Source organism: Sciurus vulgaris (genome assembly GCF_902686455.1).
Source record: "Sciurus vulgaris genome assembly, chromosome: 4".
Classification (NCBI taxonomy): Eukaryota; Metazoa; Chordata; class Mammalia; order Rodentia; family Sciuridae; genus Sciurus; species Sciurus vulgaris.
Window position 1 is genome coordinate 186,867,865 of NC_136464.1, and position 23,842 is coordinate 186,891,706.

The window sequence follows — 23,842 nt, forward strand, 5'->3', positions numbered from 1 at the left end:
GCCTCACCCCAAGTTCCTCCCTGACGAGGCGGCTGCAGGAGGCGCCTGCAGGAGGCGCCTGCACCCTCCCGCCTGCCAGGAGACGCAGGGTGGTCTGCCGGCCCAGCCCCACCCACCTGCCGGCTCGGGCCGCACCCCTCCCGTGGTGCGAGCCGACTTGGGCTTGCTGCGCGTCCTGGGGCCACAGGAGTCCTGTGGCGCTGAGCCGGGTGTGGCCTTCACCCAGGCCGGCGGCTCCACGGGACGGACAGGCGGCTCCCCTCTGGCGGTCAGCCCGACCCCGGAGTGACACAGCAGGGGCCTCCCTCCATCAGTCCTGGCGGAGTTGCAGAGGTCCAGGGCTGCCTCCTCCAGGAGAGGTCCTGCTCACAGCGGTCAGAGGCTCTTCTAGGATTCATAGGCAGGGGTCAGGGGATTAGGCCAGGGCCTTGCATTCTTTTCTGGTGAGCAGGCCATGCCTCTTCACAGTGGCCTCGGCCTCCACCAAGGCCCTACGGCAGGAGGAGGGCTGTTTGCAGAGGTCTGGAGTGCTGCCCGGTGACGGATCAGAGACACATCAGACTGCAGTTCCCACAGGGAGTCGCTTGTGCTCAACAACACTCGCTGGCCCCGGGTCTCCCTCCTGTGATCTCTGCTACCCTGTGCTCTGGCCACCCACACCACTGCTGGGCAGGGCTCCCCGCTGCAGGCCACCTCCCCAGTCTGCAGGTCCAGCTCTCGCCCACACCAGCTCCTCCACCTCAGTACATCTGCCCCCTCAATCCATGACTATGGTGTCCCCTTGTGGGGTGGTCCTGGAGCCTATGACCACGGCTTTTCTTCAGCATGTGGCTAACTTTCTGAGATCCACGGTGATTTCAGGGAGTGGAACTACTCCTGTGTGGCCCCACTAGGTGGAGGCTGCACCTGAACAGGAAGCTCGTCTCCCTCTCCAGGTCACCCCAGGGCCCACACGTGCCTGGTAGGAGGGGCAGACGCCTGAGGACAGAGTGGAAGAGCTCTCTTTGGACTCCTGGCTGCGGACAGGGTGGCCCTTCCTACTCTGTGCTCTCCTCTCCTAGCTCCAGCCTCCAAGACCTGTCTCCCTCCACACGAGCGTCCCTGCCTCTCTGGCAGCCTCCTGTTCATCTGCAGGTCCTACTTCAGGCAGCCTCCTCATAGAGCCTTTCCAGCAAGACACCTCCACGAGCCCAGGCCATGATCCTGTGACACCCCTGTGCACCCCCAAAGTCTCTGATCAGAGGAGGGCAGCTCTGCCTGTCTGCCACAGACCCCCTGCACCCCAGAGTCACCGAATCAGAGGAGGGCATCTCTGCCTGTCTGCCACAGACCCTGCTGCACCCCCAGAGTCACCGAATCAGAGGAGGGCAGCTCTGCCTGTCTGCCACAGACCCTGCTGCACCCCCAGAGTCACCGAATCAGAGGAGGGCAGCTCTGCCTGTCTGCCACAGACCCCTGCCGTGGTCTTGTCCTCAGCCTCCCCGCTCTGGCCTAACCTGCAGTGGGAGGCTCCGGGGCCTATTCTGAGTGGCTGCACTCTGCTGGAGACAGCTGCCCACCTGGGATGCTCCTTGGCTAGCAGCAGCCAGCAGACATGCCCGAGCCTGTTCACCGTGTCCCTCAGGCACTGGGACCAGCGGCAGAGCCTGGCCCGGAGAGGAGAGGAGTCCACCCTCCAGGGCCAGCACAAACATGGGCACCAGGAGCCTGCCTAATGTAGGCATTGGCGACTGGCTGGTGGGAAAGGTCATCTAACACAATCGCCTTGGACACACCTCGCAGCCCAGCACACCCTGCCTGAGGACCCATCAGCTTCCGCCCGTCCGGGTCCTCGGGACTGTCCTGCAGCAGGGTGGGTGGCTCCAGCAGGGGCCATGGGGGAGCCGCCAGAGCCTGGCCCCACCCTGGAGTCCTCCCGCAGGGACCGGCCCTCGCCTTGTCCTCAGGTCTCGGATGCGCTTGAGCAGGCTCCGTGTGGCACTGGGGCCTGCTCAGCAAGACTCCGCAGGCACCTCCAGGCCAGCACCACCACCCTTGTCCTGGCTCCTGTGACAGGCCACCTTGCTGCCATGTCCTTCCCCTCCCAGGACAAGCCATGGGACAGCTCTCTCTGCCCAGGTGCACTGTCCTCTGCCCCTCTGGGGACCAAGGTCGTCCAGCCCTGTGGTCTGTTCCCCTGTCCGGTCCGCCCCCCCCGCCCCCCCGTCACTCCTTGAGCTCAGCCCAGGCTGTGTGCTGGCAGGTGACGGACCCCTCACGGCACCCCTGCTCCTGCATGTCCACAGGATGGTGTCTGTGCCCGTCCCTTGCCGTGAGCTCGCAGGCAGAGGCCCTGCTTCTTCTCGCCTGGACACAGTGGATGCACATTCCACAGTGACCCGCAGGTGTGCTCTCCAGGGCTGCCTCGTCCCCGGCTGCTCCCACCAGCAAGCAGGCCCCTCCTGCCCTCCTCAGCTCACTGCCCTGCAGCTCCCTGGGCAGGAGGGGCCTCGGCCTTTGTCCGCAGCCTCTCCCTTGGCTCACTGACAGATTCCCGGCTATTCCACTGGGCTCCACTGGGTCCTCCCGGCCACTCTGGAGGACAGTATAGCCTGAGGACAGAGACCCTCTGGGCTGCCCCACCATCTGATCCGGGGCTCTCCACAGGGCCGATTGGGTCGGCTCAGCTGTTGACGAGTTCAGTACCCAACAGGGCACTTTCAATAGGTGTCCTCCAGGACCTGAGCACCTGCCACGGATCAACACCCACCTGCCCCAAGTCCCTGCTCCTCTACCAGAGACCCACTGGCAGGTTCCCACAGAGCATCTGCCACGTTCTTACAAAAGGAGAGGGGTCCCTGAGCGTGGGGTCCGTGTCTGTAATCCCAGCAACGCAGGAGGCCGAATCAAGAGGATCGAAGTTTGAGGCTAGCTTCAGCAATGCAGCAAGGCCCTAAGTAACTTAGCAAGACCCTGTCTCAAAACAAAAATAAAAAGGGCTGGAGATGTGACTCAGTGGTTAAGCACCCCTGGGTTCAATCCCCAGTACAAAAAATAGAAGCAATCTAGGTTTATTATTAGTGATTTTTATAAACAAGACAGATTTTAAATGAGACAGGTTTTGTTTTGGGGGGTTTTCTTGGCGCTGGGGGAGAACCGAGAGCCTAGTGCACGCGAGGCGTCTGCTCTACTGCTGAGCCACACCAGCTCCAGTCAGACTGATTTTGAACAAGAGGACCCTTCAGTTGAGGTTCCCAATATTTTACAAGTAAATCTGATAGATCTGTGAATAAGGAAAATCTAATGCCAAGAGGTGAAGTACCTTCTAAAAACCGGAAGACGGGGCAGAGCAGGGACCCAGCTGGGCAGCCGTGAGGGGGCTGCTGCTCCACACTGGTGTTGGCCAGTCTAGAGGGACTGTCCAGTGAAGCCAGGTGACAGCTGTCCGTTACCTGTGGTTCTGTAGCTAGGTGGCTGACAGCTGCACCTGCTGTGTAGGGAGCCGTGGTACATTTCCTACAAGTGCATCAGGCTGCTGGCCGATGCCCGGCACTGTGCCTGCACCCGCGTGGGTGCCCACGCTGAATGGCAGAGGGTCTGCTCGGCCAGGAGGCGTTCCCTGGTTTCAGCCCCTCCTCACGCTGCCCCTCAGCCCCCCACGACAGTGGGCAGGAGGGAGTAGGCAGGACCACTAGCCTGGCACCCCAGGCGCCGCGCAGCATGCACGAGCAGCCAGCCGGAGAGGACGCCGTGGTGGCCCAGCACAGTGCTGCCTCCACCAAAGCCCGGTTCTCTTGCTTCCAGTTACCACGTGACTCAGGTGTGTGGCTCACCCTCCATCGCTCATAAAAAGTGCACGTGTGTGTCTGCCTGTGGGTCTGCATGTATCTGTCTGCATGTGTCTGTGTGTGTCTGCGTGTCTGTGTCTGAATGTGTCTGTGTGTCTATTTGTATCAGTGTGCCTGCATGTGTCTGAATGTGTGTGTGTCTGAATGTGTGTTTGTGTCTGAATGTGTGTGTCTGTGTGTCTGTGTCTGAATGTGTCTGTGTGTCTATTTGTATCAGTGCCTGCATGTGTCTGTATGTGTCTGCGTGTCTGTGTCTGAATGTGTGTGTCTGTGTCTGTGCCTGAATGTGTGTGTCTGTGTCTGAATGTGTGTGTCTGTGTGTCTGTGTCTGAATGTGTCTGTGTCTCTATTTGTATCAGTGTGCCTGCATGTGTCTGTATGTGTGTACCTGTGTCTGTGTCTGAATGTGTGTGTCTGTGTCTGTGCCTGAATGTGTGTGTCTGTGTCTGAATGTGTGTCTGTGTCTGAATGTGTGTGTGTCTGAATGTGTCTGTGTCTGTCTGAATGTGTCTGTGTGTCTATTTGTATCAGTGTGCCTGCATGTGTCCGAATGTGTGTCTGTGTCTGTGTCTGAATGTGTGTGTGTCTGAATGTGTCTGTGTCTGTGTCTGAATGTGTGTGTCTGTGTGTGTCTGTGTCTGTGTCTGAATGTGTGTGTCTGTGTCTGAATGTGTCTGTGTGTCTATTTGTATCAGTGTGCCTGCATGTGTCCGAATGTGTGTCTGTGTCTGTGTCTGAATGTGTGTGTGTCTGAATGTGTCTGTGTCTGTGTCTGAATGTGTGTGTCTGTGTCTGTGTCTGAATGTGTGTGCCTGTGTCTGTGTGTGTCTGTGTCTGTGTCTGAATGTGTGTGTCTGTGTCTGTCTGAATGTGTGTCTGTGACTGTGTCTGAATGTGTGTGTCTGTGTCTGTGTCTGTGACTGTGTCTGAATGTGTGTGTCTGTGTCTGAATGTGTGTGTCTGTGTCTGTGTCTGAATGTGTGTCTGTGTCTGAATGTGTGTGTCTGTGTCTGTGTCTGAATGTATGTGTCTGTGTCTGTGACTGAATATGTGTCTGTGTCTGACTGTGTCTGAATGTGTGTCTGTGTTTGTGTCTGTGTCTATGTCTGAATGTGTGTGTTTGTGTCTGAATGTGTGTGTCTGTGTCTGTGTCTGAATGTGTGTGTCTGTGTCTGAATGTGTGTGTCTGTGTCTGAATATGTGTGTCTGTGTCTGTGTCTGAATGTGTGTGTCTGTGTCTGAATGTGTGTGTCTGTGTCTGTGTCTGAATGTATGTGTCTGTGTCTGTGTCTGAATGTGTGTGTCTGTCTGTGTCTGAATGTGTGTGTCTGTGTCTGAATGTGTGTGTCTGTGTCTGTGTCTGAATGTATGTGTGTGTGTCTGTGTCTGTGACTGTGTCTGAATGTGTGTGTCTGTGACTGTGTCTGAATGTGTGTGTCTGCGTGTCTGTGTCTGAATGTGTGTGTCTGTGTCTGAATGTGTGTGTCTGTGTCTGTGACTGTCTGAATGTGTGACTGCATATCTGTGTGTGTCTGCCTGCCTCTGCATGTCTGTGACTAAATGTGTCTGTCTGCGTGTGTCTGCATGTCGGTGACTGTGTGTGTCTGCCTGCGTCTGCGTGTCTGTGCGTGTGCACACGGGTGTATGGAGAGAGAAGTGCATGGCAAGTGTGGCCCTGGTGGGCAGCTGTGGAGCAGGATGGGGAACCTGGGGGTCCGCTGACCGTTCTTCGGACTGTGTTTAAAGTGCTTCATCAGGACGGGAAAGGAGGAGAGCCAAACCACAGTGTGACTGCCGCCGGCAGGTGCCGTCCCGGCTGGGTGATCTGTGGCCTGGACACCCTCCTCCTGGCGCAGAGCAGGGTGGGCAGGGTGGCTCGGGCGCGCAGTGGGGCTGTGGCCCCGTCACCTGTCTGTGCTGTGCTCAGCGTGGCCCGGCGCCCAGAGTGCTCTCAGTTGCCAGCACACTGAAGCCAGGCGGCTGCCGCTCTCAGGCCCAGCCTGCCGGCAACTTGTGTGAACAGGAAGCAGGTCTGTGGGCAGGGGCTCTGAGCCGAGAGTGAGAGTGACAGCCCAGAGCCTCAGTGCGGCCAGACCCCCAGCAAGTCTGCATGCCTGGCTTCAGCAACCAGGGATGCCGCCCAGCTGGGAGGCCACGACCGTGAGGGGCCCTGGGCAGGGCCCTGGGCAGGGGAAGGCAGCTGAGCTCCTCTCCTGGCTGCTTGGCTCTCGGCTCTCTAAGCGCTGGAAGCCCGAGTCCTGGTCCCTGCTGCACAGGGCTCTGGGGACAAAGCCCAGGTGAGCAGCGGTGCTCGTGGCCAGAGCAGTGGCTTAGCAGCCAGCATGCCTGTGCCCAGCTGCCCCGGGGCTGGGCTGCAGCGTAGGCCTGAGCACCGAGCCTGGTGTACAGCTGCCCACTGCTCTGTGACCCACTGGTGCTTCAGTAGCTTTCTGTGTGTTTTGTTAAGGTTTTTGTACGGGAGGTGGAACCTGGGGTACTCCACCACCGAGCCGCGCCCCAGCCCTTTTTATTTCGCTTTGAGGTGAGTTCTCACTAAGTTGCCCAGGCTGGCCTTGAACTTGCCATTCTCCCGCCTTGGCCTCCCTGGTGGCTGGGATCACAGGTGTGGCCACCTCACCAGCTCCGCAGTGTCCTTTGAAGACTCGAGTCTCGTCGGGCTCTCCTCTGAGGGGCCCATCTGCTCCAGACCGGCTCCTCTGCCTGTCAGAGGGCTGAGAGTCCTCTGCCACACCGACCTCTGATCTGGTTTTCAGATACGAAACCCTTGGAAAAATCATTTTAAATACAAACGAAAAACGGCTTGACCAAAGAGTCTGGGTCAATGATGAGTCCAGCCCTATTCCTCTCTCCCTGACCAGCCCTCTGCGCAGGCTAAATGTTGTCAGCCTGGGCCTCTGCCAGGATTCAGGGGCCCGGCTGGGTGTAGCCTGAGGACAGAGATGACTGCCAGAGCCCAGATCTCTCCTGAGCGACACCTGACAGAAACCTCAGCCCTCACTGTTGCCAGCTTTGGCTTCAACTGCTCACCCCACGTCCCCAGACCCCAGATTCAGGTGTATCACATCCATGACCCACGCCTGCCGCAGAGTCACCCTGGACTGCCACTGGGAGAAAGAGGCGCAGACCCCCAGGCACACGATGCACGGGGGGACCCCGTGGGGATCTGGGGCCAAGCAGCGGCTGGCACAGCATGCACTATTATTCATGTGACGCGGAGAGAGTGAGAGCAGCCTTCACCAACTGAACTTCGAGATATGAAATACAGAACGCATCGCAAGTTCAGAAACACTACAGAACCGTGCTCCAGAATGAGGCGGGGCCTGGCTGTGCTGTGGGCAGAGCCCCTTGCTTTCCTAGGAAAAGGTAAGCAACATGATAAAAGCCACAAAGGACAGATATGAAAAGTGCAGTTCAGGAAATGGAGACAACTTCAAGCTCCATCAAGGGGTCTGAACATATAAATGGTGGACATTGCACCATGGAGACTGAGGCAACTGGAGAGATGCAGGCACAGACAGAGGACAGCAGGGAGAGGAAGGGAATGGAGAGATGATGGACAGGTGTCAGGTAGACGGGCACAGACAGAGGAGGACAGCAGGCAGAGGGGAGAGGCGGGGAGTGGAGAGATGGACAGGTGACAGGTAGGTACAGGCACAGACAGAGGAGGACAGCAGGCAGAGGGGAGAGGCAGGGAGTGGAGAGATGATGGACAGGTGTCAGGTAGACGGGCATAGACAGAGGAGGACAGCAGGCAGAGGGGAGAGGCAGGGAGTGGAGAGATGGACAGGTGACAGGTAGGTACAGGCACAGACAGAGGAGGACAGCAGGCAGAGGGGAGAGGCAGGGAGTGGAGAGATGATGGACAGGTGACAGGTAGGTACAGGCACAGACAGAGGAGGACAGCAGGCAGAGGGGAGAGGCGGGGAGTGGAGAGATGATGGACAGGTGACAGGTAGGTACAGGCACAGACAGAGGTAGAGAGATGAGAGGCTTGTAGGTAGTTGATATCGATAGATGATAGGTACAGGTATACCTATGGATAGATTATAGGTAGGTGATTGATAGATAATAGATGATAGTTAGGTAGATAGATTACTGATAGATGATAGATATAGATGACAGAGAGATATAGAAAATATTTTTTTAAAAACTTCAGGCTAGCTGGGCCAGTGCTGTACACCTGATATCCCAGAGGCCTGGGAGGCAGAGGAAGGAGCGTCATGAGTTCAAAGCTGGTCTCAGTGACTTAGTGAGGCTCTCAGCAACTCAGCAAGACCCTGTCTCAAAATAAAACACAGGGCCGGGGATGTAGCTCAGTCAGTAAAGTGCTTGCCTCGCAAGCACAAGGCCCTGGGTTCAATCCCCAGCACCGGAAAAATAAATAAATAAATAAAATGCAAAGAAGCCCAGCAGGGAATGTGTCTCAGTGGTCAATTGCCCCTGGGTTCCATCCCCAGTGCCGAAGAAAACCCCAAAACCTCAGGTTAGCCAGGATCACTGCTGCCTGCCTGCCTGTAATCCAGATACTGGGGAGACTAAGGCAAGAGGATGGCAAGTTCAAGGCCAGCCTGGGCAACTTGGTTAGGCCCTGTCTCAAAGTTAAAAATAAAAAGGACTGGGCTGTGGCTCAGCGGTGGAGCACCCTGGGTTCAATCCCCAGTACCCCTCAGAATTAAGCCAGGTTCAGGCTGGGCTGTGTGTGGCTCAGTGGTGGAGCACCCTGGGTTCAATCCCCAGTACCCCTCAGAATTAAGCCAGGTTCAGGCTGGGATGTAGCTCAGTGGTGGAGCACCCTGGGTTCAATCCCCAGTACCCCTCAGAATTAAGCCAGGTTCAGGCTGGGATGTAGCTCAGTGGTGGAGCACCCTGGGTTCAATCCCCAGTACCCCTCAGAATTAAGCCAGGTTCAGGCTGGGCTGTGTGTGGCTCAGTGGTGGAGCACCCTGGGTTCAATCCCCAGTACCCCTCAGAATTAAGCCAGGTTCAGGCTGGGCTGTGGCTCAGTGGTGGAGCACCCTGGGTTCAATCCCCAGTACCCCTCAGAATTAAGCCAGGTTCAGGCTGGGCTGTGTGTGGCTCAGTGGTGGAGCACCCTGGGTTCAATCCCCAGTACCCCTCAGAATTAAGCCAGGTTCAGGCTGGGCTGTGGCTCAGTGGTGGAGCACCCTGGGTTCAATCCCCAGTACCCCTCAGAATTAAGCCAGGTTCAGGCTGGGCTGTGGCTCAGTGGTGGAGCACCCTGGGTTCAATCCCCAGTACCCCTCAGAATTAAGCCAGGTTCAGGCTGGGCTGTGTGTGGCTCAGTGGTGGAGCACCCTGGGTTCAATCCCCAGTACCCCTCAGAATTAAGCCAGGTTCAGGCTGGGCTGTGGCTCAGTGGTGGAGCACCCTGGGTTCAATCCCCAGTACCCCTCAGAATTAAGCCAGGTTCAGGCTGGGCTGTGTGTGGCTCAGTGGTGGAGCACTTACCGAGCACATGCGAGGCGCTTGGTTCAATCCCCAGCACCACATAAAAGATCAATAAATGAAATAAAGGTGTTGTGTCCATCTAAAAAGATACCAGGTTAGTGGAAAAGCAAAGCACACCACACGCCTAGTGCAACCCCGTCGCGGGGAGAAGCCACGTGAGTGCGAAACAGGGCAGCCGGTCTCTCCTCCTTTCTGAAGGCGGCAGGTGAAGTGGGCCTGAGAGCCTGGGCGAGCTGCAGGGCCACTGGCCACTCACCCTGGCAGCAGTAGTACAGCCTGCAGCCGTCACTCTCTTACTTTTATGATAAAAACGAAGCCGGCAAGCGCTCAGTGTCCGAAAGTCAAGAAAGCCAGTGGTTCAGTCTGTGTGCTTCTCCATACAAGACGACTAACTGGGAAACGTGCCTTGGTGTCTATGGATCTTACTTGGGCCTAACATTCCAACGTGTGATCAGTGTTTAAGTGGACTGCTTTTCGACTCTCACCACCCTTGTGCACCCTGGTCCTGACAGCCGTCCTCTGCTGGACGTGGGAAGGGAGGGCCACTCTGAGGTACAACCTGCCTTTCTGATTCTGACTGAAAGCATGCCAGTCCCAGCACCCATTCACAAGTCCAGCCTGTGCAGACAGTGCTGCTGTCCAGTGTGGTCACCACGGCTCCCTCACCACACCCACGCTCCTCTGGATGTGGAAGCCAGGCGACTTCTGACAAGCCGCTCTAGCTCCAGCACACACCGCAGGGCCCTCCACCAGGGCACAGAGAGGCCCAGGCACCTGGGAGCCATACAGCAACTCCAGGAAGCCCAGCATGCCCCTGAGCCTGGGAGGCGGGGCCCTCACCAGTGGCCACTTGTCCAGCTGTCTGATGGACCGACCCAGAGACAACACATCCCGTCCAAACTACCCACGGGAGAGCACCTGCAGAGCCAGGCTGCCTTCTGGGCTTGGCCAGCGTCTGGTGCCAGGACACTCCCGCCCTGGCTGCTCTGCAGAGCGGCAGGGACCCTGGCCTGCGCTCACGGGAAGAGGCGCGGCTCTCCCCAGAGAGGAGCACAGCAGTTCGAGGAGCACCACAGCCAACAAGATAGGCCCCAGCCAGGGGCTGGAGCCCAGCCCACCACCAGCAGCTGCTCTACTCACACCTGAGCTGCTTGGAGAGAATCACACCCAGGGCCATCTCAGCAACGGGAGCAAGTGCCCCCTCAGGCACCACAGTGCCCGGGATGCTCAGGGTGCAGGGCTGCAGGGCTCAGACCTCCTGTGGGAGCATGGCAGGCAGACCAACGGAGGACACAGTGACAGGGAGGCCGCTGTGCCCTGGCCCTCTCAGCCGCTTTTTCCCAGAGGCACTGATCTCAGAGGTCCAGTGTGGCAAGCACCTGGCTGGGGAGGCCCAGGAGGCTCCCAGCACTGGGTGCCTCCTCTGTGAGGACACAGAGCCTTTGACTACTGGAGGAGGGGACTCTCCAGGAGCCTGAGGTGGCGGCAGGTGTGCCTCCATCAAAATGTGTTCAGGAGCAGAAAGGGGGAGACTGTTCTCAAACGGGGCACCACTGCGGACAGGTGTGTTGGAGTGAGTGAGCAAACACTGGTTGTGCAGCAAACACAGCACCGCTGTTCAGGTCGAGACCGCGACACTGTATTGGAGGCGTGAGTGCAGCTGGCAGAGGCGGTCAGCAGTGCGGGCAGGGTGGGAGCACCACCTCCAGGACAGGCCATGTGTTTGGGTGGCAAGCGGGACACTGCAGCTGGGGGGAAAGCAGGCACAGCCGCCCCGGGAGGCTGCCCGCCCCGGGGCCCCGGGCGGGAGCGGCAGAAACTTTACTTCTCCTCCGTGGACAGGCGGTGGAGGGCAGCACCCACACCCTCCAGTCTGCGCTTGTGCTCCAGCTCCTGGTACAAGCCCCCGGGCACCGTGTCCAGCCCGTGCAGCAGCCCGAACAGGCAGCCGGCGATGGCCCCGGTGGCCCCGCTCTCACCTGGAAGGGCAGACACGGTGCGTCACTACCCAGGGCCCCTCCTTCAAGTCGAGTCCCACCTTCACTGGTGGGACAGTCTCTGGTCCCACAGAGAACTTTCTGCTCTGGCCACCCCATCACACAGAGGTGCACTGGCCATGGGCTGGGCTGGGGGGACCACAGGGGCGATGGCCTGTCAAGGTGGGCCCTGTGTGGCACTTCCCCTGATTCTGCGGGTGCCGGTGCCCGGGTGGCCCCCTCGGCCACCCCAGGCACCCAGCTGTCCACCCTGGTTCTCCAGACAGCACAGGTGGTGCTCTGCCTTCACTCCAGGCCCCGGGCAGCAGCGGTCCTCTTCCTGTCTGCACCGAGCGATCCAGCCCAGTCCTTCGGGGCTCTGCAGACGACTCCTGCCCAGTCCCTCAGCCCCTCTGCCTCTCTGTGGCTGGGCCCCCAGCTGGGTCCCGGCTTTTCCAGAGCCACAGCCAGTGCCTCCAGGGGGAGAAACCACACCTGGCCCTAATCGGCGACTCCAGTGAGAGCAGAAGTACCCTCCAGGCCTGGGAGGGGACACTATCTTTCTCCTTGGGTCACACTGCAGTCTCAAGGGTGGGTGCTGCCTGGAGAGATGGAGCAGGAAGTGGAGCAAGCTCAGCTGGCCGGGGCCTGGCTGCCCAGCACAGGTCGGGGCTGCATAGTCCACAGAGGTGCAGGGTGGCAGAGCCTCAAGGTGGGCCCCAGTGCAGCCTGTGGCTCTTGAGCCAGCAAGACGAGCCCCATACTGGCCACCACACAATGCACAGCCCTCCTGACAGCGGCCGCCCCTGGGCAGCAGCTGTGGCCTCTGTCCTGCAGTGTGCAGGCGGCAGAGGCCTCCCAAGGGTCCCACAGTGGGCAGAGGCTCTGCTGCCCTGGTGCTCACCTCCGTGGAGCATGGCCCGCTGGCACAGTTCCGTCCAGCTGCTGCCTGCCGCCAGGAGGGCGTCATAGGCTATCATGGGGGCGTCATGACCTCTCCGGCCCCCTCGGCCTTCTGAGCTCCACTTCCTGTATGTCTGAAGAGAGCCGAGTGGAACCGGTCAGTGCGCGTCCCTGTCCGAGAGCCGGGCTGCAGGCCGGCGTGTGCGGGCACAGCTCACAGCTATGTGGCAGGCTCACCTTCTCTCTCTCCTCTGCATCGTAGCTGTCAGGAAAGGTGGCTTCCTTCCCTGAGTCCTCACGGATCTTCCTTTCCTCCAAGTAAAACTGCCACTTGGCTTCAAAGTAGAACCAGTGCTCCTGGTACTCTAGACACACAGAGGTGAGCGGCCACTGGCCATTGCGGGAGGGGTGGCGTGCCCTCCCAGGAGCAGAGTGTGCCGAGTGGCTGTGGCACACGACGCGGGCTGGGGCGGGCAGCAGACTCCCGGACAGACATGTGAAGGCTCTGAGTCTGCGTCCTCACTGTATAACCAGCACAACAGGCTCCACGGAACACAGCCCCAGGTGTGTGGGAGCAGCTTCTGGTCACTTTGGGGAGGAGGACACTGACCTGGCCAGGAGCCCCAGCTGCATACCTCAGAGACCACACAGAGCCACTGCCAGAGCTCAGAGGAGCAGCAGGCGGAAGACCCTGAGTGCCCCCTGACCACTGTGTGTGAGACCAGACCCTGTCCAGTCACCTCACGCTCCTCCTCATGGCTAGCGGCCACCGAGGACACCAGCTGTGCTGGCCCTTAGGGGCTGCCAAGGCCCCAGGGATACCACTGAAGGTGGACACAGATCCTTTCTGCCTGTCAGGGCTGGGGAGCAGAGCAGAGAGGGAGGAGCCCCCTCCTGGCCACAGGTCAGGTCATGGTCAGCACTTGGGACGTAACTGCAGACACATGGGCACGGGCCAGCAGAGCCACTCGGCCTCTAGCTAGAAGCCCAAGAGACGTCTCCTGAGAGTGTCACAGAACTGAGTTCTCTGTGCATGATGTTAGGACCTACTGGGTTCCTGCAAATGCCAGGTCGGCACAGTTACGGTCAGACTCAGGCCTGTTTCTGGGCTTCAATCTGTTCGTGGGCTTCTCAGTACCCATGAGGAAGAGGTCTCCAAACCAGCTGGCTGACCCCCGTGCCCTGGAGCTCAGGGTGTGGGTGGACCGCTGTCCAGGACACGCAGCAGCCACTCTGGGCAGCAGAGTGCTGGCAGTGTCCTCGGGAGGTGAGGCGGTGCTGCAGGGCTGCACACTCCAAGGGACCACCGCCTCCTTCCGGGGTCAGTGCGTGCCCACGGCAGAAGGGAGCCCACCAGCTGGCAAGGCCTGTCTGTGCTGCCCTGCCCTGGGGGTGGCAGGGCTGTTGGAGACGGAGGAACCGAGAACCGCGGCCCAGGTCACAGAAGAATAACCAGTCATGGCACTGCTCACTGCACCACACAGCCCCCTACCATCAGGTTCCGTGGAGCCAAGTCACATGGAGGGTGCCCCACAACTCAGGGAGGTGGGCACAGAGCCATGCCATCCCTGCAGGTGGAGGGTCCCTCAGGACCCTGGCCCCACACTCAGCTCTCCTCTCCTCTCCTCTCCTCCCATCTCCCCTTCCCCAGAACCCCTGGCCCATGCTCCCCTCTCCCCTCCCCTTTTCTCCTCTCCTCTCCTCTCTTCTCTTCCTGGCCCATGCTCTCCTCCCCGCTCTCCCCTCTTCCAGGACAAATCAGATACCCTATCTCAGAAAGTCTCCTCAACATGTAGGAGTGCCCTGGACTGCTTCACCTGGCACCTGTCCCTCTCAGGGCCAAAGGCCTCTCCCCTGGCCCTCGGCTCACTGGTCAGCCAGCTGGGAGACCTATGGTCTTCCAGGTTCTGCATGCAGCTCTGGCCTGCATTTCAGAGCATGCTTTGATGCCATCCACCCAAGTCACTGGAAGCCCGGGACTCCCGGTGACCTATGATGGACATGCTCATTAATATGGCACCTGTGTCCTAAAATGGTGAGCGGGCACAATTGGGAACTCTGGGAACCCATGTCCTCAGTGGGCACAGATCACTGTGACCTGGTGGCAAGGGGTGTACGCCTCCCTGGCGAGGTGGAAACTGGGTCTTGGGTCAGGCTGGGGTGCTGGCCCGGCTCCGTGGCTCCTCTCTTGGACATTGTTAGCACAATGGACTTGGACTGTGTTAGCTTGGACATTGCAGCACAAGCCCAGCTCCTCTTTGCCACTGCAACGAGAGGCAGAGGCTGAAGTGGCGACTGCAGAGACTTCGTGCTGGGGATGAAGCTACTGGCTCGGCCTGGCTCTCCGGGAGCACGCTACTCCACTCTGAGCAGGTGTTTGCTCTGGCCAGGTTTCCTCTGGCTGGGCAGAGCTGACTTCATTCTGTGAGGCCAGTGGTGCGTGCACTGACCGGAGGCACTCTCCTAGCCATGCCTCAGGATGCGCCTCACGCTGTGGGGAGCGTGGAGGTGCTGCCCGGGGGAAAGCCAGCATGCTCACCTGCCATGTGCCGGATGGTCTTCCTGCAGTACTCTTCCGCCAGCGGGACCACCTTCAGCATGTCTCTCCCCCACTGCACCAGCGGCCTTCCTTGTACTGCATAAGAGGCAAACAGGGCCGTGCACAGGGAGCCGAGGAAGCCTGGGGATGGGAAGAGAAAGCCCACTCTGTTGCTGGCTCCTGGGTCCCGAGCAGACCTGGCCAGGGCAGCCTGGGTGACTGGTTTGCAGTTCTGACCAGGGCTGTGCTGCCTGCCTTTCACAAGCTGTGAGCGGAGAGCAGCCAAAAGGGTTCTCCTCTGCTGAAATGAGCTGGTCACGTCCCTGTCTCCTAGGCCTGGGGGACTTGGGGGCCTGGACCGTGGCTCTGTGGCCCAGATCCCAGACAGTGCTGAACCCCCTGTGCCATTCGTGGGACCCTGTGTTCAGGGCAACGTCGCCTGACCGAGTTCATCCTTGCATCCCCAGAGCCTCTGACAGAGGCCCGGGGGTGCTGCTCCAGCCACTGCCAGAGAGCCAGCCGTGAGGTGAGGAGGTGACGCTCGGGGGTGGAGCCCCTTGTTCTGGGTCACAAGGCTACAGAGCCAGGTCTGTCTGGATCCACCCAAACGACAGATTTGGAAGGGAAAGCTGTCCCAACTGCAAATGTTCTCTCTGGAGTCAGTTCTCAATGCCACTGCCACCCTCATCCTGTGACAGGTGAGGCAGGGTGTGTTGGCCACTCACCCTGGGGCAGTGCCCAGCTCCCCCAACCACGCCATCCTCCCGACGCTGCCTCTGTGCTGAGTCTGCACCACCAGGGCCCTCTCCTTTCTTCTCTTTGGTCCAACAGGAACAGATTCGGAACCAGGGGCATTTTCCCCTGCGTCATCTCCCCGTGTCACCATGCCTGGCACTATTTCAGGTGGAAATAGACCTCAGGCAAAGTTGACGATTAAGAAATGGCCCAATTCCCCAAACAGGTAACCAAACTGAAAGGTCGGTGCTGTGGCTACAAGGACCTGGCTCTCAGCTGGCAGGGCCTGCCTCTGCCTGGCACCAGCAGTACCTGTGGGATGGTTGTGGGTCATTCTGCCACACTCAATGCTGACTTCAATCAGGGTCCCCAGCCGCTCCGGCTTCCAGTACCGCATGCCGATGCACATGGCTTTCGTGGCAGCTCCAAATCCTGAACCTACGTGCAGAGAGTACCCAGCGTCAGACTTCTGCTCCAATAGGCCCAGCTCTGTGCAGCACAATAGCGTCTGAAGTACAAGACCTCATGTCATAGCACATTCACCAGAACGTCATTCGGGATTGCTTTCATTAGATCATTTCTCAACTATAGATTGTTTTTTAGAATTTTTTTAGATGTTGATAGACCTTTATTTTATTCACTTATTTACATGTGGTGCTGAGAATTGAACCCAGTGCCTCACACATGCCAGGCAAGTGCTCTAGCACTGAGCCACAGCCCAGCTCCTCAACTACAAATTGTCAACGGGCTAGTGTCCATTATTTAAACTTTGTAATAGTATATATGTATGTATATATTTATAAATAAGTATACACATGCACTTGTTCCTCCATTGTATGCGAATTGAAAGAAAGGTGTACCATTTCTCTGTTGTTTGCTGGATGATGGAGGAAATGTCTGTGAGCAATTGAAACAACGCTTCCTGTGTGGGGATGTCATTTGGGTGAGTGAGCACTGGCAAGCCACCCAAGCCTGACGACAGAAAAGAAGAAAGGAGACGGCGGAGACGAAGCTCAGCCACTCAAAGCAGACACAGTGGCACAGGGACACACCGAGGACGTGGCCCTGCTGGGGAAGCTGTGGAGGACGACTGCATCCACCATGCTCACGACCCCATCTGCCTTTCTGTGTGAAGGCAGCAAGCGGCACAGGCTTTGGTGCTTTCTCACAGGTGGGCACCTGCGAGGCACCTGCACCCTGGAGGTCCCTGCAGGACACTTGGCCTCCTGAGGAGTCTGCATGTGACGAACAGGTAACTGAGGAAACCACACCCGGCTTCCAAAGTGGCTGGGCCTCTGACACCCGGGGCTGCTCCATGCCCTGGCAGCCGGTGCCCCAGCAGCCTGTGACTCCAGCCCTGGTGCCAGACATGCGCTGGTGCCTTCGCGTGCTTTGCATTCACATTTCCAATGAGCAACAACGTCCAACGGCTTCTGTGCCTGCTTGGTGACCTTGGGCTCGACACTTCCGTGGCGAGGTGCTGAACCTTTTGCCTCTTGTGTTGGGCTGCTTGCTGTCTTTACAGGGTGCCTCCATGCTCCCTGGATTCAGGTCTGTCACTGCCTGCAGCAACAATCCCACGGGAATTTATCGGAGGCGGACTGGGAATGAACTACTTCTATTTCTGGGCTGCTTTTTTGCTTGTTTGCTTGTTTGCTAGTTTATAGAAGAAGAGAGGCTTGCCTGCTTTTAGAAGTCCTACGCTTTCAGAGAGGCTACTTCTTAGAGGTGCGTCTTAGCAGTGCGTCCCACGTCCTATCAGAGGCGCTTCCTATAGGTGTGTTCTTAGTCCCTCTCCCAGGTGAAGAGAATGTCTTATACACACTAAGGCAGCCCATCAGCTTAGGAGTAGTAGCACGATCAGAGCACGTACCACGGTACCAATCAAGAAGGAATGAGGAACACGTGCTGACCATGAGCACTGACGAGACACCAACCAATCAGGCAAAAGGTCATGAGAGATCACGCCATGTTAACACTAATTATGCACCACCTCTTGGCCCAACGCCAGCCACCATCCTAGAGCCATTTAAACGTCCCCACATCCAAAAGTTTTAAATTACGTGATAAACGTGCAGATGAAAAGTTGAGATCTCACTGCAGCAGGAAACTGGAGCAGGCAGAGGGGCTCTGGGTCGGGAGCCGCCTGCCCCAGCAGGGGGACAGCTCCTGAGGCTGAGACTGGAGTCACACTCCATGAACGCAGGCTTAATGAATGTTCATGATGCTTGTGCTGCGAAGAGGCCCAGTTGGCCTCCAATGGAAGGGATCCTAGCCCAAGACAGAATACATAAAGGGAGGGCCGCCAACAGCCAAGTCACGGCGCGGTTTCTGCTGGCCCTTCCCCTCAGTGTGGCGAGGTGGCATTAAGAGTCTAAAGAGGGGACTGGGGTTGTGGCTCAGTGGCAGCGTGCTTGCCTGGCAGATGTGAGGCCCTGGGTTGCATCCTCAGCACTGCATGTAAGTAGAAAATAAAGGTATTGTGTCCATCTGCAACTTAAAAAAAGAGTCTGAAGAGAAATGTAGCTATAAGCGGTCAGAGACCTGTTCACTGTCACAAGGTGGTATCAGAACTCAAGACTAGATGCCAAGCCAGCAGATTCTGTGTTCTTAAAAAGAAAAGTATTTAAATCAGTTTTTAATCATAAGAGTTATACATTTGCAAGGTAAAGAATAAGGATGAAAGTAAAACGAAGACTAATTTTAAAAGCCCCGGAACTTCCCTGCAGCCTGCTGTCTCCATAGCAAAGACGTTTCTTTTCCCTTAGGGAAGTCACCCGAGCACATTCGCCTGTGACCTCTATCCACACGCAACCTTCCGGTAACACAGCCCGAGGGAGGCAGGAGCCCTGACTTGAACCTGCTGCCTGTCTCCTCCCCGCAGCGCTCCTCCGCGCACCTGCCGGGGCAGCTCCGCCCACCCCCAGCAGCGCTCCTCCGCGCACCTGCCGCGGCAGCTCCGCCCACCCCGCTCCTCCGCGCACCTGCCGGGGCAACTCCGCCCACCCCGCTCCTCCGCGCACCTGCCGGGGGCAGCTCCGCCCACCCCCAGCAGCGCTGCTCTGAGCTTGTGCCGCAGCCGCTCCCCGCTGCCTTTCTCGCACACCTGCACTCATGGACTGTCGTTATGGGGCTTTTAAACTTCCGGAAGTAGGATTACCAGATTAAAGGGAGTGTTCGTTAAATAATTCTGATGGATGATGCCAGATTTTCTGTCAGGAGGCCACCTTTACCCATCCAGCAAGAAGCCCTGTGTGCTGTCTCGCACTACAAAGGTGCCCAAGGCTTTTCTGGTTGTAGCCAGTAGGCACCGGCTTCAACTGCCCCTTCGAGAGCACCAGGTCTTTTCCTTTGGCCCATCTGGGGCTGCCTGTCCCCCAGTGTTTCTGCTGCCTTCTTTATGTCAGGGAAAGCCCCTGAAGACCCCGTCCAGGACGGCGGCACACCCAACACCGCGATGGATCCCGAGAGGGGAGGAGCAGAGGCTCTGCAGAGGCTGGGCTGCCCGCATGCACACTCCTGGAGCTTTAAGGCACCCCAGAAGTACCCTTAAGTAAACCTGAACTGGGGACGAATCCCCGGGAGCCATGCCCTATCTGTAGATGCCCATGTGGTCCAGCAGACGACAAGGGGCAACCCAAGTGCCGGTGGTCGGGCAGAACCCGTGTCTGCGGGACTGGCAGCAGCTCTGGGGGCGGGCCAGGCTTCCTGACCCTTTTCACTGAAGGGCGTGTGCCAGGCCAGGAGGTAGTTATCCGGCTTCAGCAGTGAGCAGCCCTCGACAGTAGCTGGGTCTGGCCGGCGTTCGGGAAGCTTCTCGATGGCCTCCACGTAGCATCTCACCATCTCACGGTACAGGTCGTCCAGGCACCAGTAGTCTGGGAGAAAGAAGGAAGACAGGTCACCTGGGGTCAGGGCCTGCACATGGGGAGGCAGAGACTGGACTTCTGAGCCAGTCCTGTGATGGAGGTGGCTGACACACAGACAGTCCTGGACCTTACTGTGACCCAGATATCATGTGGTTGCCATGTCTGTCCTGGTCACACATGAGAACCTGGGAGACCTCCAAACCCTCATTCTCTGCTAACTGCTCTGTCCGCATGAGAGCAAAATAGCAAAATCCCTGCTCCTGGGCATGATGCAGCTGTCTCAGCTTGCAGGAACACTGTGCAGTGCCACATTGTGTCCTTGTCCCCAAAAAGTATATTCTGGGGATAAGTATCGAGTCAAAGATCATGGACACTGAGGGCAAAAGAGCCAGTCCACAGAGAGCCCGCCCTCAGCCCCCACTACAGCTGGACATCTGCATCTGACAGCAGACAGACCCCACACATCGTAATGTCAGGGAGGTGAATCTTGTCCATGTCTGCAGGGGTTCAGTGGGTTTTGGTTGCAAAGCTGTGTTTTGGCCACCAGGCTGATCCATGTGTGGTGGACAGAGGTCACACCCTGATGCTGGAGTCCAAGGTGCTGGCCACACTGAGAGTGGGCAGTGTCAGGTGAGGCTGTGTGGGGTGACTCCCAGCCTCTCCTTCTGCACCAGCACTGTGCTTGGCTCTGCACCTGAGCTGCGCCCAGGGTGTCTAGGCTGCCTTGGTGCCTGTGAGAGGCGTCACTGCCCCCTCTCTTGGTGATGAGGCCTGCCTTCCGGGGTCAGGGGGTAGGAACATGGAGGAGGGAAGAGGCTATGGGGGCGAGTGCACACCTGCCCCTGGGAAGGGCAGGGCCAGAAAACCCAGAGGCCTCCTCGTGGCTGAACCAGAGCCAGTGCTGCGGAGCCACGGCATGAAAGGTGGGGAAGGGTCACTGGCAGCTCGCAGCTGACAGCCCTGGAGAAGGAGCACTCCCAGCCCAGCCCTAGGCTCCCTGGACAGTGGGGAGTCCGGGATGTGATTTCCATGGCCCTTCCCTGGGCAAGCAGCAGGGCGCCCAGCTCTGAGGCCCATTTGGGAGGAATGAGTATCACACATCCAGGGAGGGGCCCACGTGGCAATTTGCAGGAAGAAAGGAAGAAGCCAGCCTTGGTCTGCACAGGAGCCCTGGGGGCAGTGGACCATGGTCGTCCAGCTCTCTGTAAGCTGACAGGGTTCTGGCTCAATCCACAGTGCTGTCCCTTTAAACATGGCCTGCTTTCCCTCTATCTTGGCCAACCAACCAACCTGGCCTTCCTAAGCTCTCTAAAGTAGTTACTTTCATTGCAGAATCAGATACCACAGAATTGATGAATTTAACATTAATTGCTTTCTGTAAAGCAAAATAAAGTCCACAAAAACAAAATGGCAGTCTGGGTGTGGTGTCACACACCTGGAATCCCAGCACTCAGGAGGCTGAGGCATGGAGACTGCAGTTTGAGGCCAGCCTGGGCAACTCAGCAAGACCCTGTCTCAAAATAAAGGACAGAAAGGCAGGGATGTGGCTCAGTGGTAGAGCACGTGGGTTCAATCCCAGGACAAAAACAGTGCAGAGGCAGGTTGGTGCTCAGCTTGGTGCTGATCACGTGCCTGGTGCGAGCAGCCTGGGTCTGGCCCTGGCCCAGGGGCCAGTGGCAGCACAGAGACTTTTCGGCTGAGTCCAGACTGGAAGCAGGTTCCCTGGGCTGCAGACTGGTGCTGTGGTGGCCCACTAGTCTTGCTGCCGTCCCACCTTGCCTCCTGAAGGACAGTCCAGTTAGGGAGACTGCCTGTCATGACAAGAGGCATCAGCACCAGTGTCCTCGAGGGCACTGCTGAGGAAGGGGTTGCGGTTGGTGGGGGCACGTGGGCACCTCCTGGCAGCCCTCCACCTGCGGCTGCTCAGCTTGGCCTGAGTGTTGTCAGTTCTGCTGACTCTTAGAACCACAAGGTCCAGCTCGTTTGACCAAGCTTCCCAAGTGCTCACCCCACTTCCCTTGGGGTTCTGTGGACCCCACTCTGCCCTAGGGGGACCAAAGTCTCAGGGAGGTGAATGCATCAGTTTCCCCAGCTTGGAAGAGGCGAGCGGAAACATGGGCCTGAGAAGCTGGGTTCCAGAGCGAGCTCTCTGAGGATGAGCAGCCCCTGCAGCCTGGCACCTGAGCTTGCCTTTGCTGGATGCTCACTGAGTGACATGGTGCCCCACCCGCACTGGGCCACATCTGGTCAGCTTCTGCTCTATGCCATGGGATGCACCTGACTGGGCAGTGCCCAGGCCACCTGGCCACAGGCTTGCAGGCCAAATGTGCAAGAGTGGGTCCATTTGCAGAACTCTGCCTGACTTGGGGACATGTTGAAGAGCACTGCTCACTGGGGTCAGGAAAATACCTGCATGGCCACAGTGATCTTGCAGAGTTGGGAGAGCATGTGAAAACAAGGCCAGGGCCAGACTGAGCTCCTGGTCGCACTGTCACCATGCGGCTGCGTGGCACTGGGCATGGAGACTTTCTGCGTGCCAACCTCTCACCTGTAGCACAGCAGCACTGAAGTCACCTGTGGGATATGAGGACACTCACCCTGGGACCAGGCATGAGGCAGGCTGCACACTCACATGCCAGAAACAGCCTGCTATATCAGCGTGGCTCGGAAACCCTACAGCAGGCCACCGTCTATTACTTAGAGAACAAAATGGGCTGTTTGAAAACTGAACATAAATGAAATTTCAACTTTGAGTGTTAGTGAGTTGAAAGAAATATGCTTGCTCTAGTTTCTAGAGGAGCAAGTGATAAAGGGGAATCTTTGTGAGTCTCATGCCACAAATGGGAGGCCACCACTGGACATGACGTGCACAATTGCCACCTCCTGGGGAACTGACCTCCCACTCGGGAACATCGCACAGTTTCCTAACCCTGCTTCACCTTAGGGCGGACTGTGTCCATAGTAACCACAAAGCTACACAGGTGCCCAGGGCTTCCACACCTTCTGATGTGCTGGAGACAAGCACACCTGGGGACTTTGTGCGGATGTGCCTTTGTGAACATGTAGAGCCGGACAGCACGAAAAGAGCCTGTGCTGGCTGTGTGCGGTGAGGACAGACCGCTTGCTTCAGACAGAGGCTGTGCTCTCTGGCAGGTCTGCAGGTGTACTACAGCTCTGGACTCAGGGCACCGTGCTGGTGCTGGTGAGGGCAGAAAGGCACACACATCTGCTAAAGGACCAGAGGCAGGAAATGGGCTCCAGAGTTGTGGAGATGCCACTCTCAGCAGGCTGTGGCTTCTTATCTTACTGACATGCTTCAGCCCTCTCATCGGCTATTTAGGGACGAGCGATGGCATTCCTACCCAGTGACCACAGAGCTAAACTGAGCCTGCTCACGGCAGACGAGTGGCATGGCGACGAGAAGGCACAGATGAAACCCATTGCCTTAGGTGCTGCCCTCAGATCTTTGTTCTGCAACGACAGACTAACAATACCTACAGGATTTTAAGTGCACAGACCCGCAGGAGAGCTACCCTTCTGTGTACCTGCTGTTTCTCCAAAACTCATGAAATCTGGTTGATCCTGAGATCAACCTGCTCCTTACAGAACAGTTTAGGAGATTGTCCCCCCAGATCCAATCAATTCTGCAGTGTCCTCCAGAACACATGTACACAGAAGCAATGTTCAAGATGAACATTCGGCAGACCCTTCAACATTAGTTCATTGGGACTGAGCTGAGATCCCTGAATGGTCGAGTATCGAGGCTCCATGTTTCAAGCTGGCTGCACTCTGGGAACAAGAAGGCGCACTCTCTAGTGCAGCGGAAGCCCTCACCCTGCTCCCCCAGCGGCTCTGAAGCAGAGGCTGCAGGGGCTGCCAGGTGGAGACGCCGGGCTTAGCTGATGCTCCACCAGAAGGGCTGCTCAAAGCTGCACCTTGTTATCTGCGAAGCGATTCTGTCACCCACAGAGACACCACAGCAGAAACATGACCTGTGCCTGATTCCCAGGGGACGCTGGTGACTCCGCCTCCCAGGCCCCCGCTCAGAGGTGCCCCTGCACCCCACCCCAGTCCGAGCAGTGCCAGCAGTGCCACAGTGCACAGGCCTCCCTACCTGTGGCGAGCGCCTCGGCGGTGGCCAAGTGCATGATGGTGTTGTCACTCACTGGCCACTTTCCAGGAGAGAGCACCAGGTGGTCCAGCCCCCCAATTTTCTGCAGCTCCTCCTGGACGGAGCTCAGAGCACTGTTCTCCCTGCAGACGTTGGCGTAGCCCAGGACGTCACCCACACTCCCCAGCAGCATCGCGGCTGTGAACTTCTCCATCTCAGAGGCGGCTCCACACACCCTGCAGCTGCTTTTGTCCTTCCCTGGCCGCCCTCAGCCCGCTTGCTGACATTTATACTGGTCATTGTATCGCCGTCCAGCGCCCTCTAAGTGGCCAGACACTCCTTTCCTGTCTCTGCAGGTGGCACCAATGGGAGAAAGCTCTGACCCCACCACG

General features: G+C 57.9%; 1 protein-coding gene across 2 annotated transcripts; it reads right to left on the reverse strand.

The window, feature by feature from the left end:
• Nucleotides 1-11,122: 11,122 nt before the first annotated feature.
• LOC306659278 (inactive ADP-ribosyltransferase ARH2) lies at nt 11,123-23,736 on the reverse strand. 2 transcript variants are annotated; one of them, XM_079136744.1, is made up of 7 exons: nt 23,454-23,736; nt 19,184-19,348; nt 15,783-15,908; nt 14,736-14,876; nt 12,434-12,531; nt 12,198-12,330; nt 11,123-11,296 (listed from the first exon to the last, which is right to left on the reverse strand). In XM_079136744.1, the coding sequence occupies exons 1-7, from the start codon at nt 23,662-23,664 to the stop codon at nt 11,139-11,141; spliced, it is 1,032 nt and encodes a 343-aa protein (XP_078992870.1). In that variant the 5' UTR covers nt 23,665-23,736; the 3' UTR covers nt 11,123-11,138. The 2 variants fall into 2 exon arrangements, with proteins under 2 accessions (XP_078992870.1, XP_078992869.1); XM_079136743.1 differs by having other exon boundaries at nt 12,434-12,561; nt 23,454-23,734.
• Between the last annotated feature and the right edge of the window lie 106 nt (nt 23,737-23,842).

Coding starts and splice junctions, on each gene's coding strand:
- LOC306659278 (XM_079136743.1), bottom strand. CDS start 23,664: ATGGAGAAGTTCACAGCCGCGATGCTGCTGGGGAGTGTGGGTGACGTC. Junction 14,877..15,782: donor GACCCACAACCATCCCACAG/GTACTGCTGGTG, acceptor TCCCATCCCCAG/GCTTCCTCGGCTCCCTGTGC. Junction 12,562..14,735: donor GACCATCCGGCACATGGCAG/GTGAGCATGCTG, acceptor CTGTGTGTCTAG/AGTACCAGGAGCACTGGTTC.